The 17,949-nt window shown below is 41.0% G+C and overlaps 1 protein-coding gene across 1 annotated transcript in view; it reads left to right on the top strand.

The window, feature by feature from the left end:
- The window catches only part of LOC120792788 (cytosolic carboxypeptidase 4), a 161,927-nt gene that overhangs the window by 82,120 nt on the left and 61,858 nt on the right, over nt 1-17,949 (top strand). Inside the window, exons 14-19 of the mRNA XM_040132123.1 lie at nt 3,508-3,706; nt 4,528-4,618; nt 4,994-5,260; nt 14,421-14,504; nt 14,707-14,787; nt 14,968-15,116. Coding sequence (XP_039988057.1) covers nt 3,508-3,706; nt 4,528-4,618; nt 4,994-5,260; nt 14,421-14,504; nt 14,707-14,787; nt 14,968-15,116 — 871 coding nt within the window. The remainder of the gene's footprint in view (nt 1-3,507; nt 3,707-4,527; nt 4,619-4,993; nt 5,261-14,420; nt 14,505-14,706; nt 14,788-14,967; nt 15,117-17,949) is intronic.

The raw sequence follows: 17,949 nt of genomic DNA, 5'->3' as shown, positions 1-17,949 counted from the left end.
CACGATATCACATTGTTTCCCCAGGCTGAGTGTGTGACAGTCCTGTTAAGCAGACGACTAATGGGACCTGTACCTGTACCTTCAGATGGTTTGGGGTGCTCCCAGAACATCCTGCTCACAGATCAGCAAAATGTCCAACTCACTGTGGACCAACGCTACTAACCCATCATGGAAAAAGAGTCTATGTCTGAGTGACTCTTGTGACTGTCTTTTGTTTCTGAACAACCGTGTCAGCATGTGCTGTGTTACTGGCTTGGAGAGACACAAGCTCCCCCTTTTAAAATGGGCTGTGTCTTTTCTATCCCCTCTGTGTGTCTGCTGATCAACTTTGATTTCTTCAGTACAGAACTACCACAGCAAAATGTAGAGAGAAACCGGTTATTCTCTCCTGACTCAGCAGCAAAACGGCCAAACATCAAGGATCCAGTTTCAGCCAGATTTTTTTTTGTGTCCTCACGGAGTAACGCTTTGTACGGAGATTATTTAGACCAAGCATGAGAGGCATGAAACAGATTTAGATTTTTTTTTTTCACCCCGGGTCTTCTGTAGTCTTGATAACATTTGTGTTATCTGTGGGTGCTGAACAGAGAAACCACCATGAGCTGTCAGAGGATCAGACGGGTTGTAATCTCTTTGAAGGTGAACTCATATATTAGCCACAGACTGGATGTAAACAGTTACTAAAGTTGTCTGTACATGCAGAGGCAGAGTGCTGTTAGGTCCAGGACTGGGTGACTCCTGGCTGGCCTGAGCCCTGAGTGAACAAAACAGCTGCTCAGAGCCCCTCACACACCAGAAGGCCAGGATTAAACTTCTGGCTGTTGTTTGGTTAATATGCTCTCTGCAAGCCAAGTGTCCAGATTCAGCCAAAGATGGTTTGTCAGGTAAAACAGCTGTCACTCTGTAACACCACTCTAATATCGAGAAAGCAATGTGTGAGTGGGGAGTCTTCTCCAGCACGTTCATGTCAGTTTCAGCTCTTAGAATCTGCCATTTAAACTTTCATCATATTTTAATTTGATCAACTGCATAGTTCTTTTCACCCCGTCACAAAAAGCTGTAGTGTTTCTGCTTTCTCAGCCAATCTCAATTTAATCTGAGTTTCAGTTATTCGTTTAAAAAATTTGTTTCCTAATTTGAAAAGCTGAATTAAATAAGGGATTCAAAACTAGATTTGATGAAATGCTATCGAACCCCAACCCTTGTCACAGAAATAACATACCTCTGTACATTAACATTTAGCTTTTATATGTGATACATTTATTTTAAAGGAAAAGATGCAAATTTTAAAAAGCTATCATTCATTTTTTGACATTTAAAATCCTCTGCTTTGAATAATAATTTGTGTCTGATGTTGTTTTTTGTACAAAAAAAGAAGAAGAAGAAAAAAACACAGTTAAACAATTTGACATCAAAAGTGACATCTCGTCCTCTCCCCTCATGTAAAAATCCAGAATCAATGAATGGGTCTAAACATTGTTCATTTCTAAAGTTCAACTAAAGATGTCTCTCCACTGTAAAGTCCATTCTCAGTCCCTAGAGTTTCCACACCGTGTGTGTTCCATACTGGACCACGATTGGTTCAAACTAGTTGTGATGTCATAAATCCTGCGGACATTGAACTGAGATTGAAGGTGAGCACAGGGAAACTTTCCCCCGTCAGCAGATGAATGTGAAAACAAACACATTCTGCAAAGTGAACAACAGCACAAGTACAAGAACAAGAAAATCCACACTTTTAGATAGAGTGAGACTTTATAATGACATGACATTTGATGAAGGACATATGATGACTTGTTTAAGACTTGAAACATAGAGTTTAGGACGTGGACTTCACTTGGGACTTCATAGCCAAGACCTGAGACTTACTTGTGACTTACATTACAATGACTTTGTCCCACCTCTGGACCTTTCTCTGGACCAACAGTTCTGTGGTGGAGGCCAATTTCATTTTGTCTTGGGCTCTGAAAAGGGCTTGGTTGGGCCCTGCCTGCCAAGATAGCAGTGGCGCCTGTCTCGCTGCAGCACCACCCTCTGTATGTCTGTCACTGACAAGTCAAACCGAAGAGCTGACAGTGTGAAGTGGTGATTGAAACAGAGGAGAAATCGAAGATTTCCAGGGGAGAAGATGCGTGTCAGAATTGTTCTCAAAACAGTGCTTCAGGTGCCTCGTAAAACTGGTACATGCCATTTCGGGGATACATCATTTCAGCTGCAGTTCAAAATAATGACTCATTTCCGATCTTGTTTTCTATGTTGTGATATCAATGCAAGCATTGGTAGTGTAGCGTAACTTATTGAAGAATTGGACAACTCCAACGGGTTCGGGCCCTGCTAAGCAATTGACCTGCAATGTTCGTTCACGTTCAAGCGACATTGTCCTTCTGTAAAGAATGAGCCAATGGTTCATCTCCGCAGCAGCCTCTTAAGACCTATAGTTAGCTTTTATTGTTAGGCGACCTCCAGTGGCCGTAGTGATTATGACAGGAGCAAAGGAGGAAGTCAGGTTACGTAGCATAAAGAGCGACTGTGTCCATATTAGAAGGAGGTTGGGTTGGATGAATGGGTTGAACAAAAAACAGGACTTTCAAACAGGAGACTGCTATTGTGTGGAACCAATGGTCATCATTGTTTCTTTCATCCATGACTCCATAACCTTAATCGCATATTATATTGTTGTTACCATGACGATGCATGCTGCTGGTACTCTTCTACGGGTCGTATCAGAGCGACAAGCGATAAATGCAGTCGTTTAAATTGGAGCCCTGCCCCTTTTTTCCTTGTTCCGCTTCCTGTTTTGTCCTCTAACTTTCAGTTATTCTTGTAAATACAAGTAAAACATGTCCACATTTTCGATAAAGTCGTGTGACCTGACAACAGCACCTCCAACACAGATATCAGATTAAGAAAGACCAGTTAAATTCAGCGTTAACTGGTTTACAACTAGCCCATCTAGCTGACTGTGTGTTGCAGCAGCAGCTGGATGTTTCTATGGTGAAAAGTATTAAAAGCTCGGATGTTTAATTTATTACTATGATGATGTAACTTATTAAACGATCGCTACACCAGATGATTTGTACTTTGTCTCTATGAAAGCTGGTTTATCACCATGAATTAAAACCTATATTTTTACCCAACTATGTGATATGAATTTTACTGACGATATAATATGGCCCTATTCACAATAACAAGCCCAAGTCATAGAATAACTGGACTGTGTGTAATAGTGTAACAAAAACCAGATGTGGCTCCACCGTCACTGTGTGTTTTGGATCAAGGGATGTTGTTTTAACACGTTTTGATCGACCTCTCCGACAGCTTCTTTTATGATATTATGTTGCTATAACCACATAATAAAAAAACAAATACAGGACATGATGAAACATCTGTTGTTACGGTTCATATTTGGTCCTAGTTGAGCATTAAATGGTGTTTTTGGCAGATGATGAAGACATGTTGACCTTAGAGCAAATTGCATGACTGTAAACCAACATGCGTGTCTCCCAGGACCTGGACCTGAGTTCGGAGCCAGAGGAGAGTTCAGCATCATCATCATCGTCAGACGAGGACGCGGTGCTGCTCAACAGTTTATCTCCTCACTCCTCCAGGAGGGACAAGAGGAGGAGTAACTCCAGCAGTGATTCGTCCACGTCCTCCTCAGGCTCTCACTGCGAGATGGAAAGGTCCACAGAGGGACACGCACCAGGTCAGAGCCAGATGAAACTGGTACACTCAATATATAACATCCATAGGCACAAACATGACAACTTACCCTTGTATCAAAAGATAGCTCTGCATAATGGCATCACTTAGAGAAAATGAAATGATCAATAAATCAAACAAACATCTCCTAATCACAAATGAAGGTGGATGGGAAAGCTCTCTCCATCAATATCACACCTTAAGAGCAAAACAAGTCCTATATTCAGCTCTTCCATTCCACATATCAACAGATACAATCCTAACTCTTTGGATTAAAGCATGTTTTATTACTCTTATTTTAGGGGTGTGTCTGTTTGTGGGGGGTTGGATGGTGTCAAATGAACACTGGGTGAGCTGAGTGAAAAATTTTCCATCATAAATTGTAATTCAGCCATGGTCGCAGAGTAATGATGACCACGCTGTGAAAAATGATTATTATTAATGATGGGAATTGCTGATTGGGTGTTGGTCACATCCTGCACCGCTATCCATCTCATCCCTGCAAACCATTCTTAGCTCAGTGCAGTTCAGATATGTGCATTAATAGTTCAACTTATTTTTCAGTCAAATGTGGAATCGTTTTTAGTTGAAAACACATGATATACTGTTCTTGTGTGGAGGATTGGGCAATGCTTTCACTATTTACTCTTTTTACTCACATGTCCACTTCTAGATGAAAATCACTGCATGTTGAAAAAATACGTGCCCCTGATTTTCATCCTGATTAGTTCCTGACAAGTCTTTTAAAAACCACAGCATTGCTATTTTCTTCTTATTCTTAAGAAGTGGAAATTCAAGTGAACTGTTTTCTCTTTCTTTGGCCAGATTCTGGCCAGTTGGAGGCCCGGGATTTCCACAGTTACAGCAGCATCCTCAGCACCAGCCCCGGCTCTAGGACCATGGTTCGAGAGGCAAGGTACGCTCAAAGTCTCTGTTTTCTCTGCATGTGTGCTTGGACGAAGCCTTACAGTATGTTATTTCATTAACATGTATGTCAATAACATGTATGAAAGTCCAGGGTGGTATGCAGCAGCTGCGGAGGTGACCTGTGTGTGCAGTGGCTTTCTTTGACGAAATCTCCTTGTGTGGTGTGTCTAGGTGGGGTCGCCCGTCTGTCACTCTCTTATACTCTTGTTACAGAGCGTTTATCTCACTTACCAATCACTGCTGCCTGTCTCTCTCCTTTCTAGCCCTGTGCTCCAGCAGTAGTGTCACACTTTTTCCATCAGTCTGACCTTTGCTTGTTTTCTGTTGCTAGATGTCTGACCCTATTATTGTTTTCTGCTCATAGCGGAGAAGCCTCCCCAGGTCTGAGAGAGGATGAGCAGTGTGATGAGGAGGAGGGAGCAGAAGAATCCCACCATCGTACCATGATAGACAGGTTATTGGAGAGACATGGAGCCTGTATCCCCCACCACGAACCCAAGCTGTACTGTGCTGCAGCCACCAAAACCAAGTCTATTCCCGGGTTCAGCATCCTGGCTTTCCCTGATTTCTGGGGTCACCTCCCTCCACCAGGACCTGAATCCATGGCCCCTCGCAAACCCAACATACAGAGGTACTCCATGCTGATTACAACTTAACTGACGGCTGTGTAGTTCTTGTATCATGAAACTTAGAGATGGGTTTACAAATAGTGAACTGTACAGCTTTTATCATGTTAGAGGACGTGGGAAGAGGCCAAAACCCAGGATTATGTGGCTGAGCACATCCAAACCCACATCTGTATGAACAATGAAAGCATATTAGATGGTTATTGGTGGCAGCTAAGTTCACTGTCTAGTGTACGTCCAGCTTGGTCATGCATTCTAACAACGGTTGTGTTGGATGGGAAGTTGGTCAAGGTTCTGGTTTGTGTTACATGTTAAGTCCCCCTAAAATCTTTACCCAGACGGCATTTGTTATCTTGGAAGTGTGCAGCAGCATCATGAGATATGCAGGTGGAACCACAAACCTCCATAATAGTTTGAGAGGAGCAGAAGCAACCAGTCTAATACCAGTAACATTAAGTTTTAGCAGCCACTACTGCTTTGTTAAGTACTATTTAGACGCATAAAACTGACCTGGGAACCACACCAAGTCGGCGGCATTTCAGTAAAAAAAGGAAAAATTCACAATCTAATGTATGTACCTAACGCTTGTTGTTGGGGCAGTATCATTTTCTACTGCAGTTCTGACTCACTATGAAGTAGCAGAAATTGAATCAAATTGGCTTTGAATTACAGTGTATCTCATTGTTACGGACTTGTCTGTGATTTTTTTCGTGGACCGTGTATCTGGAAGCAGATACAGTCCATTCAGAAAGTCTTCAGGCCCCTTCACTTTTTTCACTTTTTATGTTGCAGCCTTACGACAAAATTATTTAAATTGATCTTTTTCCCTTGTCAATCTACCCTCAATACCTCGTAATGACAAAGTAAAAAACAGAATTTTAGAATTTTTTGCAAATTTATTAAAAAGGAAAAACTGAAATATCACATTGACGTAAGTATTCAGGCGCTTTACTCTGTACTCAGTTTAAGCACCCTTGGTAGCGATTATGGCTCGAGTCTTCTTGGGTTTGACGCGACAAGCTGTGCACACCTGGATTTGGGGATTTTCTGCCATTCCTCGCAGATCCTCTCAGGCTCTGTCGGGTTGGATAGGGACCGTCGGTCGACTGCCGTTTTCAGGTCTCTCCAGTTTGCTTAGGGTCATTGTCCTGTTGGAAGGTGAACCTTCAGCCAAGTCTGAGGTCCTGAGTGCTCTGGACAAGGTTTTCATTGAGGCCATCTCTGTACTTTGTTCCATTCACTTTCCCTCAACCTTGACCAGTCTCCCGGTCTCTGCTGCTGAAAACTCCAGTTAGCAGTATCAACTCTACCCCGTTCATCCCTGCAGTGGACCTTTCAAGTAAATGAACATCTTAAAAAAAAGGTTAGCCAGGTTCCCTTAATGACATTAAAGGGTTCAAACTGATTCTTTATAATGGTTGGCTCAATAGTAGTTGAGGCAGCTAATATTATCCATTTCTCCTAAAACAATGAGAATATATTGGGATTGTACCCAATGAGATAAAGAGCAGGATACTGCGAAGGGCTTTATGAATGATAATTCCCAAAATATATATATTCCCAAAGAAATTTGACAGTAGAACAATACCAGAACCTATGTAAGTAGTCTGGTCTAACAGAGCCAGGACATTTAGTACAGAAGCCACTGTCGACCAGTTTTATTCTAAATCTATGCTAAATGAAATTTGTGCACGAATTTATGGTGAATTATCTGATGAGTGAGATTTTTAGATGGGGAAAAAATGTTGTTCCTGACTGTTGGCCAATTCCAATCAATGTTCAGAGACTGAAAATCTTTTTCCCGACTTTCTGTTACTGGGAGTGGTTTGGGGTCAGAAGAGGAGAGTTTGTTACAAACCAAAGCTATCAATTTAGTTTTGGTAGTAATTAGTGCTGCCAAGGGGTTTTGGGATAGGGTTGCATCCCAAGGTGTGCGGACCTTAAGATAAGTCACTTTGGGAAAATGAAAGGTGTAGACCCAGACAAGAGTGTGTTACTATGCCATATGGGTGACAGTCTCTGCTATTTAGAATCAATGGAAACATTTTTTTCTTTAACATGAGGCACAGAGTTTAGCTATGTTCAAGAGGTACAATAAAACGTCACCTGCATGGGAAATATGATGAGATGTCACATTGGTTATGATGGGAGGTATGGCATGGTTTCTCGTAACTGCCTGGGCTAACGGGCCATTAGCAAAACATGTCTCATCTTGGTGAGTCAGAGAAGTAATGCAGGAATCCAACCTCCTTGAGAGTACTTTGACATACCATTTAAAATCAGAGTTTAATATTGATAATGGGTGGTAACTGGCGCACTCCGCTGGGTCCTTGTTCTTTTTTAAAAGAAGAGATTGGAAGGCTGCATAACTCAGAGGGAAGGAAGGTTCAAAGACTTCAAAAACTCCACCATATCGTGACAGTATTCTGGGGCTTCAGAAGTATATAAATTCGAGTGAAAGGAGGTGAAATTGTGATTAATATCACAAGAAAGTTTACATAAGACACCATTAGCATTTTTGATGCAATCCACGGAAGCCAAATGTTCGGATTGTTTTAACCTTAATGCCAGAGGTCTTTCTGCAAATTCATAGAACTTTTGATTAGATTCAATTGAAGAAATTCAGCCTGTGCAGTAGTAAGACACCTACAGTATATGCTAACTTGCCAGAGGATGACATTTTCTGCCTCTCCTCTGTATAATTTGCCTTTTGTTGGGTTTCAAGAAGAGCTATATCACAAAGTTTTCTGAAGTTTCTCTGGACGGGTTCTGTTCAAATGCAAAGAAAATGAAGTCAAGGTTCCTCATATGTGACACTTGGTTACTTCCGAGAGTACATGTGGACTGACTTCTGATTGCGCGCTGTGAACTACAAACTCACTTGCACTCTGAATAATATTTTTCAGAAAATTCCTGTTTTGTATGACAGTCATAATAAATTCCCATCTCTTAAATTTGGTAGATCCTCAGAAGTTTTCCAGATGGAAGATAATAGGAGAGTGGTCAGAGAGTAGCATAGGAAGTATGGGGTACACTGTAGGTACACTTTACAAGTACAGGAGATATGAAAAAGTAATCAGTGTGAGAAAATGAATGATGACGCGCGGAGAAAAAAGTGTAATCCTTGGTGAAACGATTTAATAATTGCCACACACCTAAAACATTTAGATCCTTTAAAAAGGATGATTATACAAGAGGATGTAGCTCTTTGTGAAACCGGGAAAGGTTTGGTAAAATCACCAACAACCAACAAGTTAAAATCTCCCTCAAGAATCAAGACGGCATCTGAAAAGTCCAGCAAAGTAGACTTGGTTGCATCAAATAAATCAATATTAAGAATATTAGGGCGTATGATGAAGCCAGGCAGATTTTTAATCTATCTAACACAGCAATCACATAGCAGAATGTGATACCTTCACTACATGAGCCAGAGGTCCTTGATGATAGATTTAACTTCAACACCCCCTTAGTCTTACTTGGGGCAGAGGAAAGAGCCTCTACCTTTTATCCGCTTGTACATTTTGTTCTGGAATCAACTGGAATCAACTGACTTTAGGTGGGTTTCCTGTACAAAAGCAATGTCAACAGATTTGTTTTAGATATTTCAGGCATTTCAGTCTGTTTACCAATGAGTTTAAGCCTTGCATGTCTAGAGTCAAGACCATAATATTCTATGAGTAAGTAGGTAATCAAATTGTAGAAACCTCTCGACGATGATCGAGAGAAGTGGGAGGCGCCTGAGCTGAATCTCAAGTGTCACAGGATAGCGTCTGAATACTTATGTGGATGTGATATTTCAGTTTTTCCTTTTTAATAAATTTGAAAAAGTTTCTAAAATTCTGTTTTCACTTTGTCATGATGAGGTATTGAGTGTAGATTGATGAGGGAAAAAGGAATTTAAAAGATTGTATTATAAGGCTGTAACAGTCTGAATGCACTGCATGAATCATATGAGAGGAATAGACCCCCCAGTCATGGGTTGACTCCCTGAGGTGATCAGGGATGGGGACTGCAGTGCAGATAGGACTGGTCATCCAAAATATGGAGAAAGTCTGTGCAAACTCTGATAAAAAGACCTTGTTTCGACTTTTCTGAAAGTTGGATCAAAGACACCCGCTATGATAAAATACTTTGTGGAAGAGTCAACAACCTAATTCCTAATAATGCAATTTCATTGCACTAGTAAAATGTGTTTTCAGGGAAAATTTGAGGTAGGATTATGTTTAATTTTGTGTTTTTTGTCTAACATATCTAATGTTCCTGCTGACACTTTTCAATCCCAAACTAAATAACAAACTCTATGCTTTGCACCAGACGGAGAGGTCAGGCGAAAAACTAAAACCAGTCAGTTAAAATGAGACAAAACGGTGTGAACTGCACACGCTGCAAAAGCTGCATAGAAAAATAATCAGCAATCATCTGAACCACGTACCAGACAGTCGGTGGTCTGTGGATAGTGAATTGTGGCCCTAAAGAAGTCTTCCCTTACATAAATGTGTACATTAGGTACAAGTATGCATCACGGTGATGGTGTCCAAGCACAGTGTTTGTACCTGACACCCAGGAAAGTTGAGATTCTTTCTTGGCCTGCGCTGGTTTGGGTTTTTTGGGCGGCTCACTGTGCCCCACAGTGGGAGCAGAAGACCAGTAGAGACATTGTCACAGGCACTCCAGTGGCAATCTTCTCCTGAGCCCGTGTGAAGACACAAGTCGAGGATCAGTCTCCCCGTCATCCTCAGATTTCCTCTCTCCCTCCACACACTTTAGCTCTCCTGCTCTGTTTCTTAGCCAACCACACACCTCTTTTCATTCTCCTCTCTCTTCTTGAACTCCGGGGGTTCCTGGTCCTTTCTCAGACTCATTCTGTTATTTCCCCATCTCTTCTCTTATTGTGCCATCTTCCCCCTTTCCAACAGATGTGACGGCCATGATAGCCTTATTCTGTAGCTGAGTCTTGGTCAAATTGGTTTCTGTGTCTATTTCTCTCATTTTTTCTTCCCGCCTTCCTTCTTTGTGTCTCCTCTCCTTTGTCCATTGCGTTCCCTCTTCTACCCCTCTGTCTTTCTCTTTAGTGTGTTATCTGCCTTCATGTAGCCATACATAGCAGCACTAGGAGCTGTAGAGCTCTCTGACAGTAACGAGACCAGAGAGATAAAAAATCCGATGGATATATGCTGCTGTTCTGATACATGTTCTCAGTGAGTGTCACTGTTTATTTGGACCGTGAGCTCACACACATCATGAACACAACATCGAGTAATTATACCTGATGCGTAAGGAGCATTTGTCCTTCATGTAGGTGTCCATCAGAGACCGAACTGGCTGATGATGACACAGAGGAGAGGAGACAGACAGAGCTGTTTGTGTGAAACTCTCCACAGTGTGCCTTGCATTTCAATGTGGCACTCTTCATTTCTATGTTGTTGGCGAGTCCCACTGTTTTCTTTTTTTTAGCGCCAGACTCAACTTCAAGTTATGCATTTACTTCCCCAAGTACCAGCCGCTTCTCGTAAACAAGAGCATGTTATTCAGTGTCATTCATCAGCGCTCTAAGAGAACACTTGACCTAGATTCATTAGAATGCGCAGAATTGCCATTTTGATATGATTTTTCAGACATACACATGTACACATGATAGCTTAGACGTTGCTCCAGGGGCTCTTCCACCCTGTCAGGTCAGAAGATAACATTGCCTGGTCGGTGCCAGGTGTAGCAAACATTACTGCTCGTTGGGGGTCATGTCCACTGGTTGTTCGACCTTGTTGTCTGTCCATCACTTTATGACATAAATATTGACAGTTTCTCCTCGCATTGCAACAAGTCCTCCAAATTAAATGAGGGAATATGTTGTTTTGTCGCATCCTAATTAAATCATCTGACTTCCTCCTGTCATAATTCCCTAAGCCACTAGAGGGCACTGGCATTTGAATGTAAACTGATGTGGCTTTGGGGCATTTGCTGACACAACTGATGCTGTCATTCATCAACAATATGAACACTCTTTGTTGATTTCTCATGATTCAGGTGGGTCCCTGACCTTTCCTCTGGCAGCACAGTGACATCAGACTTGCCACTTAATAAACATTGAAAACAAACGACTTAAAATCCACAAACTTCGTTGTGAATATTTATGGCTTCATTATTGAAGCTGTGAAGATGACTTTTTATCTTAGATAAACCAAGGCTGGTTTATTGCTCATTTTTCAGTTGAACAGCATATTGAATGCACGCCATGAAATTCTGAGCCTCAAACAAAAATATTTTTTCTGACATTTACAGCCACAGGGGACCGGTCCAGCACACAATCATCAAAGTGGCCAATACAATTACATGTCTGATTATTTGTTGTGTCAACAGCAGAAATCTCGCCCAACGGTGGTTCAAGCACCACAAATTGCCCTGATTTACCTTCCATAAATCCACAGAGCCTTTTAATTCAGTCATTGGTATTCTTGTTGAGAACTACTTCTCCTCACACAGGACTTCTGACTGTGGTCATATTTACTAGTTTCTCCAATCAACGTTTCAAGTTTCAAACTTCCAGTTCAGAGTATTCAGATTAAAAGTTAAAGCCGGCATCATTCTGTAGTTTTGTGACAACAGTGTACCAGTCCATCTCTCTCAGTACTCTCTGACTTCCCTGCTCCGTCTGTGGCTCTGAGCTCCAAGCCCATTGGCTCCTACCGAAGATGTAAATCTTCAAAAACACCTAACAATCATATAGGTCCCAGCGGTGGAAAGTAACCAAGTGCATTTATCCAAGCACTGTACTTAAGTACAGTTTTAAAGTACTTGTACTGTAGTTGAGTATTTCCATTTTCTACCACTCTATTCTGATACACCACTACATTTATTTGATAACTTTAGCGCAGATTCAGATTATTTATGCAAAATGTAACCACTATAAGAATGATAAGGTATTATTATAGGTTAACTTAAGACATTATTGATCCCTGGGGCTAAATTCACAAGCTACCCAGCAGTATATAAATTAAGTAAATTAGCTCTACCTTTACCAGTACTACCTTTACTTTAAAATGAAAACATTAATGCATCAATAATTGTCATATAATAATATAATACTCATTATTCTGAGATGCACTGAAAAGTACTTTTACTTTTGGTACTTTGAGTATATTTAGATGATTATACTTTTGTGCTTTTAATGAAGTAGAATTTTGAATGCAGGACTTTTATTCGTATTCTACATAGTATTTCTACATTCTGGTACTGCTACTTTAAGTTAATACTTCTTCCCTCTTTGCATTTTAAAAAAAGGCTCAGTAATTTTCTAACAGCTGCTCACTTTAGCTTTTAACAGACAAACAGGAGGAAACAGTGCATTTGTTGGGGACTATTTTCAGCGGTGGATTAATCCACAGTTGATGCTCTAGTGAGTATTTGGGTTAGCAGGACAGAGAGTGTGGGATTGATTCAAAACAAACTACAGTGTGTGTGGTCATGGTAATGAAGGAACATGTCGCCCAGTGCAACAGTGTGACTCACTGATGTGTTTTTTATGGATGGCGGTTTCGGAAACAATGGAGCTCTGTGGCTCAGAGGAATGAGATACGTCAGAGACTTGTTAGTAGGAGACATTCATGTTGGTTTTGGTCTTTTCATGAGATTTGATGCCAAACAAAAATGTAGAATATGACCAGACTTATCCTTTAACTGAATAGCAGTTGCTCTAATCTTCAGCCCAATTCTTAGTAAAGTGGCTTCACCTTTTATTCACTTTTGGTATTTGTTTTTTTAACATTTGACTGTTAGAGGGCGTATTTATATTACTGAATACATGTATAATGTGAATGTGTGAATGTGTATATATATATATATATATATATATATATATAATCCACATGTACAGTATGTTTGTATGTATATAGAAGTGTGTGTGTGTGTGAGACATTTTGTCTGCACTTTCAAGAGGCCAACTGACACTGACATTTAAAAATGCTAAAGATGCTATTTCGCTCTGAACTTAATCTTATTATGTTGCCAGTCTGTTGGCACTCATTTGAAAAGAGAACATTTTGTGAGACTGCAGTCCCTTCACAGAACTAATGTTAAGGCCCTTTTTGTTAGGGCTGCTTTTTGAGTAAATTGTCTCGGGTGTAGAATAAGATTAGGCCTAATGAGAAGGACCTTTAAAGCTCTGTCTCACGTCAAACCCTTCTATTTTCGGCCAGTCCACTCTTCCTGTGTCTGCTAATGGGACGATTCTGGTTTCATAAATTACTTTTCCAAAGTATTACAAGAATAACACGGGCTGCTCATCATGAGGCTGAGTGTGTTTGCTGTGCTTTGGGAATTAAAAGGGTAGATATACTCGGAATCCCAGAGGACAGGAGAGAGCCACTGCAACTGTTAAGCAGTTGTCAGTTTATAAACTCAATAGTCCATTCAACTCATTCTCTTTTTATCAGTTAAAGGACAGTTTGTATTTAAGTCCATGTATGATCCTGCATCCAGACTACATTTTACAACTCACTGACCTATCCTTTTCAGGAGACTGTCCTCAGAACAATCAAATCCTTATTGGCTTTGTGATCTACGTGTTATGGTAGAGCAGGACGGATTGCTCAACAAAGCATGAGACATTTCAGCCATCAATTAAAAACCTTTTATTATGCAAAAAAGGGTGTTTTGGTGGTTGAGGGGTTAATCGTGCTGATCCTGTACACACATTGGCCCTGGTTTGAGTCCAGCTGCGGACCTTTGCTGCGTGTCATCCCCCCTTCTCTCTCCTCATTTCCTGTCATTTCTCTGCTGTCTACTATCAAATAAGGGGAATAAATTGCACTTTCCCAAAGTACACAGTTGTTTTGAGATCAGAGAGGCAGTTGTGTCTGAATTTATCTTCGTAAATTACTTCGGCATTTGGCCCACTGATTGCTGGCAGACACAGCAGTGATGTTATCAGCAAAGTTAATGTGGTTAGAAAGCGCCTGCTCTACTGAGGAGCAGTTAACGTGTTCATCCAGCGCTTCCTGCCTTAGGAATAACCCAAACCTGCTTTCTTCTCCTTGAAAGTCCTGCAAATCCCAGTCCTTCCACCAGAACTCACTCTGACCTCTCCAGCTGGTTTCAAAAGGCTTTACTGGAACACACTTTACCCTCTCTGTTAATATTTGTACGCCTTTATATGCTTGTCTCTATCAGGCAGAAAGTAATTGAAGATGTCCAGCGTTTCCTGAATACTGATGAAATCATCAACCAGGTCGTCTTTGACCTGGAAGACAGCAGGTAGGTAAACAACACATATACACACAAAGACAGCACAGCCATCCATTAAGCTATCTATCTTACAAGATAAGAACTCCACTAAAATTAAATTCTCAGTGAATATTATTGTGTGAATGTCCCTCCAATATCAGTGTTCAAAGGGGAATTGAATAATCTGCTCTGCAATTCAGCCGGTCATTCTCTCCGTTTCCTTGTCTTTCAGTTTTCAGTGTCCGTCTGAGTCCTTGAGGTTTTTCTCTAACTTTGAATGTGGGAACCTGAGGAAGGCTGTTCAGGTCCGCAGGTATGGACACATGCACGCACAAAAACACACACTATGAGCACGAAATCGAAGAAGTCCGTGAGAGGCAAATGTGATATTACTTCAACATGGACCTGACAGAGAAAAGAATCAGTAAAACCGAATCCAACACTGATAAGACCAAAGCTGCAGTGTCTTTTTTTCTTCTCTTCTCTTGTTCAGATGTGAATATGACCTCATACTGAATGCGGATGCTAACTGTTCCCAGCACGCCCAGTGGTTTTACTTTGAAGTCAGTAATATGGTGGCAGACGTCCCTTACCGTTTTAATGTCATCAACTGTGAGAAGAGCAACAGCCAGTTCAACTATGGTGAGAAAGGCTGTGTGTGTGTGTGTGTTTTTTTTTTTTAATGTAAACTGCATTAAACGCATCAGTTTGCAAATTTTGTTTACCCTATGCATAGCAAATAGTTCTTCATTGATTCATTGATGCATTGTACAGGATTCAATGATGTCACCTGGTACTGTTTTTCCACAACTGCTTATACACATTTCATTCCGAATATGACAACCTGCACAAACTTCAGTATTCACCGATGCTGGAAACATCAGTGTTCTATCCGGCAAGCTCAGATCTAAGTATGGCCTGCCAGAGCTTTACGGAAAAAAGATAACGCAACAGCACTTCAGACTGAAACTGAACTACTGTAAAACATGGGCAAAAAGGAGAGATGCAGTGCTGAGGTCAGAACTGGACACTCCACACTCCTCAGCTGTCACAAGCAGACTCTACAGTGGGGAAAAGCCTTGCGGAGTCCAACACCCACCGACAACACTCTTGACTTACTTCCAATAATGCGACCGCAGCTCTCACCCCAGCTATACAAAGGCTGGATCTCTCATGAATATGCACCCAGCACCCCATTTTAGGGCCGCACACCCTGAAGACACGCCAAGAGATGTCATCATAAACTTCCTCCAAGTTCAAAAATGATGTATCCTCAACAGGCTCACATGACCCCTGTAGTAACCCTACAAGAGTGAAGGGCTGGACGACTGTTCCACGACCAGGACAGAATCCACAATTCTCCTCCTCAAGTCCTGAAGTTTGACAATCAGTCTACCTATGCAGCATGGCATATGGTTTCCTGCGGAATCCAAGCAGTGGTACCCTGACAACTGGACCACACTCCCCTGCCCCTATTTTAAAGATGGGAACCACCAACCCAACAAAATCCAGAGCCTTCAGCATCTCGGGTGTATCTCTTGTTAGCCAGCTGCCTTGCCACTATGGAGCATCTTGACAACATAAGAAGCCTCTGTCCCCTTAAAGTGCTCCTTTCTCAGTCTGATTATATCTCCAGTTGTTGAGGTCAGCAGTTCTCCTCCCAGCTGAAAACAGCCTGGAAAAACACCCTGTGTTTATTTCCTGAGTTCTGATAGTTAGCCACCAAGTCTTACAGGCTAACTGAAAGTCCTTGTCCATGTCCAGAGGGCAGTCTGCCAAGTCCCATTTATTTTTCCTGCCACCTGACTGAGTGCAGTCGCACCAGTAGCAGATAGAGGCAGAGTGGACTTGGGGGGGGGGGGTCTTGAGCACACACACACATAGAAAATCTTCAGAAATAAATGCAAATTTATAATTTTTCTTTAAATAATCAAAATATTTCATTAAAATGTTGTTGTTCAGTAACTTTGGACATTTTATTGAATATTTTTATATGAAAAATTGGTTAATTTGCATTTATTTCTGAAGATATTCTAAATTCTGTACTTAAAATTCAGGGGTTCCAATCATTTCTAGCAGATCTCTAACTTACTGAAGATATCATTATCTCTGATGACCCTCCAGAATAAACCTCCATAAATCCAGTTAGAAACCAGAGGAAAAAAGAGGCTGAATAACGTGGCTGAGAATCATCGGGTTTCTGGTAACATTTTATAATACAGCCTGTGATTTACATTGTCATTTTATTGAATGAATCAGGTACCGATAAAACACTTACTGGTTCCTACTAGTTCTTAAAAAGTAGGTACAGTGGAAGAAAACTAGACTATGGGGAAGAAGGGAGTAACAACTGGGTATTTTAGAGGAAAGGAGAAATAACACCAAGTATTTTACTAAATACTGGGTACCTGCACCTGCAATTAAACAGTAAAAAGGGAGAACAGCCATATATTTTATTACATACGTATTGTTTCCTTCTACAGCAAATATTTTATTGTTACCTGATTAGTACAACAAAACTGTAAATCACAGGTTGTACAGTAAAGTTTTTCTTCAGTATCAAAAGAATCCAGTGACAGTTGTCTGTTCCTGTGTCAATTTGACCAAATGTAAACAAATGTAGACCATAGACCCACGACAGACCATTTGATGAGCTTTTAAAGGGTCTTTCTCTCCTGAGGGCTTAATTTTTTACTGTCATCATATTGGTTCCCAAAAGACCTATGTGCTTGTGTCACATTTCACACCGAACTGATTTTAAAAAAGTGGAGGGGAAGCAGCTCCTCATGCGGAAAAAACTTCAGAGATCCACGTTAAAATACAAGGATTTGGCTCCAAACGAGTCATCGTTGCTGGGTTGGAGGCGAAAAATGAACTTGGTCAGTGATCAGTGACCAAAGCAGGTAATGTTAAAATCACCACACAGAAGTTTTGTCCAAATGGGGCTTTAGATTGGTAAACAGGGAGTCAGTATAGCAACATGAGTAAACACTGATGTACGGTGTAAGTCATGGACAGAGGCAGGAATGACGGAACACTCCATTGCAAGGAGTAATTACCTAAATGTGCCAAATATCTTTAAACAAAGAAAAATTACTTTTCAGAAAAAACCCCGGCCGGAATCGATTCTAGGCAAAGGCTGCCAGGTACATAAGTTCATTCAGTTGAGTCTCTCATCTAGATGCACAACCAGTAAACTTAAGCTTACATCAGACAAGAGTGTTCATAATCTAGTCGATGAAGCGGTCTTCACTCATTGTGCATGATTATGACTCGTGACTTAGTCCAGTACATACTGTATTTCTTTGAATGGTGTGGTGCCTGCATATCCATTTCACATCTGTTGAGTTGATGATAGATGTGAGATGTGAAAACAGACCTCACTCAGGAGAACCAAGGAAAAAGTTCAAATGAGGTTCATTGGTATCACCAGGCTGCACTCAGGCTGTGTGCTTGCAGTTTCATTGCCTGCAGC

This window comes from Xiphias gladius, chromosome 8 (assembly GCF_016859285.1).
Source record: "Xiphias gladius isolate SHS-SW01 ecotype Sanya breed wild chromosome 8, ASM1685928v1, whole genome shotgun sequence".
Taxonomy (NCBI): Eukaryota; Metazoa; Chordata; class Actinopteri; order Istiophoriformes; family Xiphiidae; genus Xiphias; species Xiphias gladius.
Note: the sequence above shows the minus strand (reverse complement) of the source record. Positions and strands in the feature narration are given on the sequence as shown.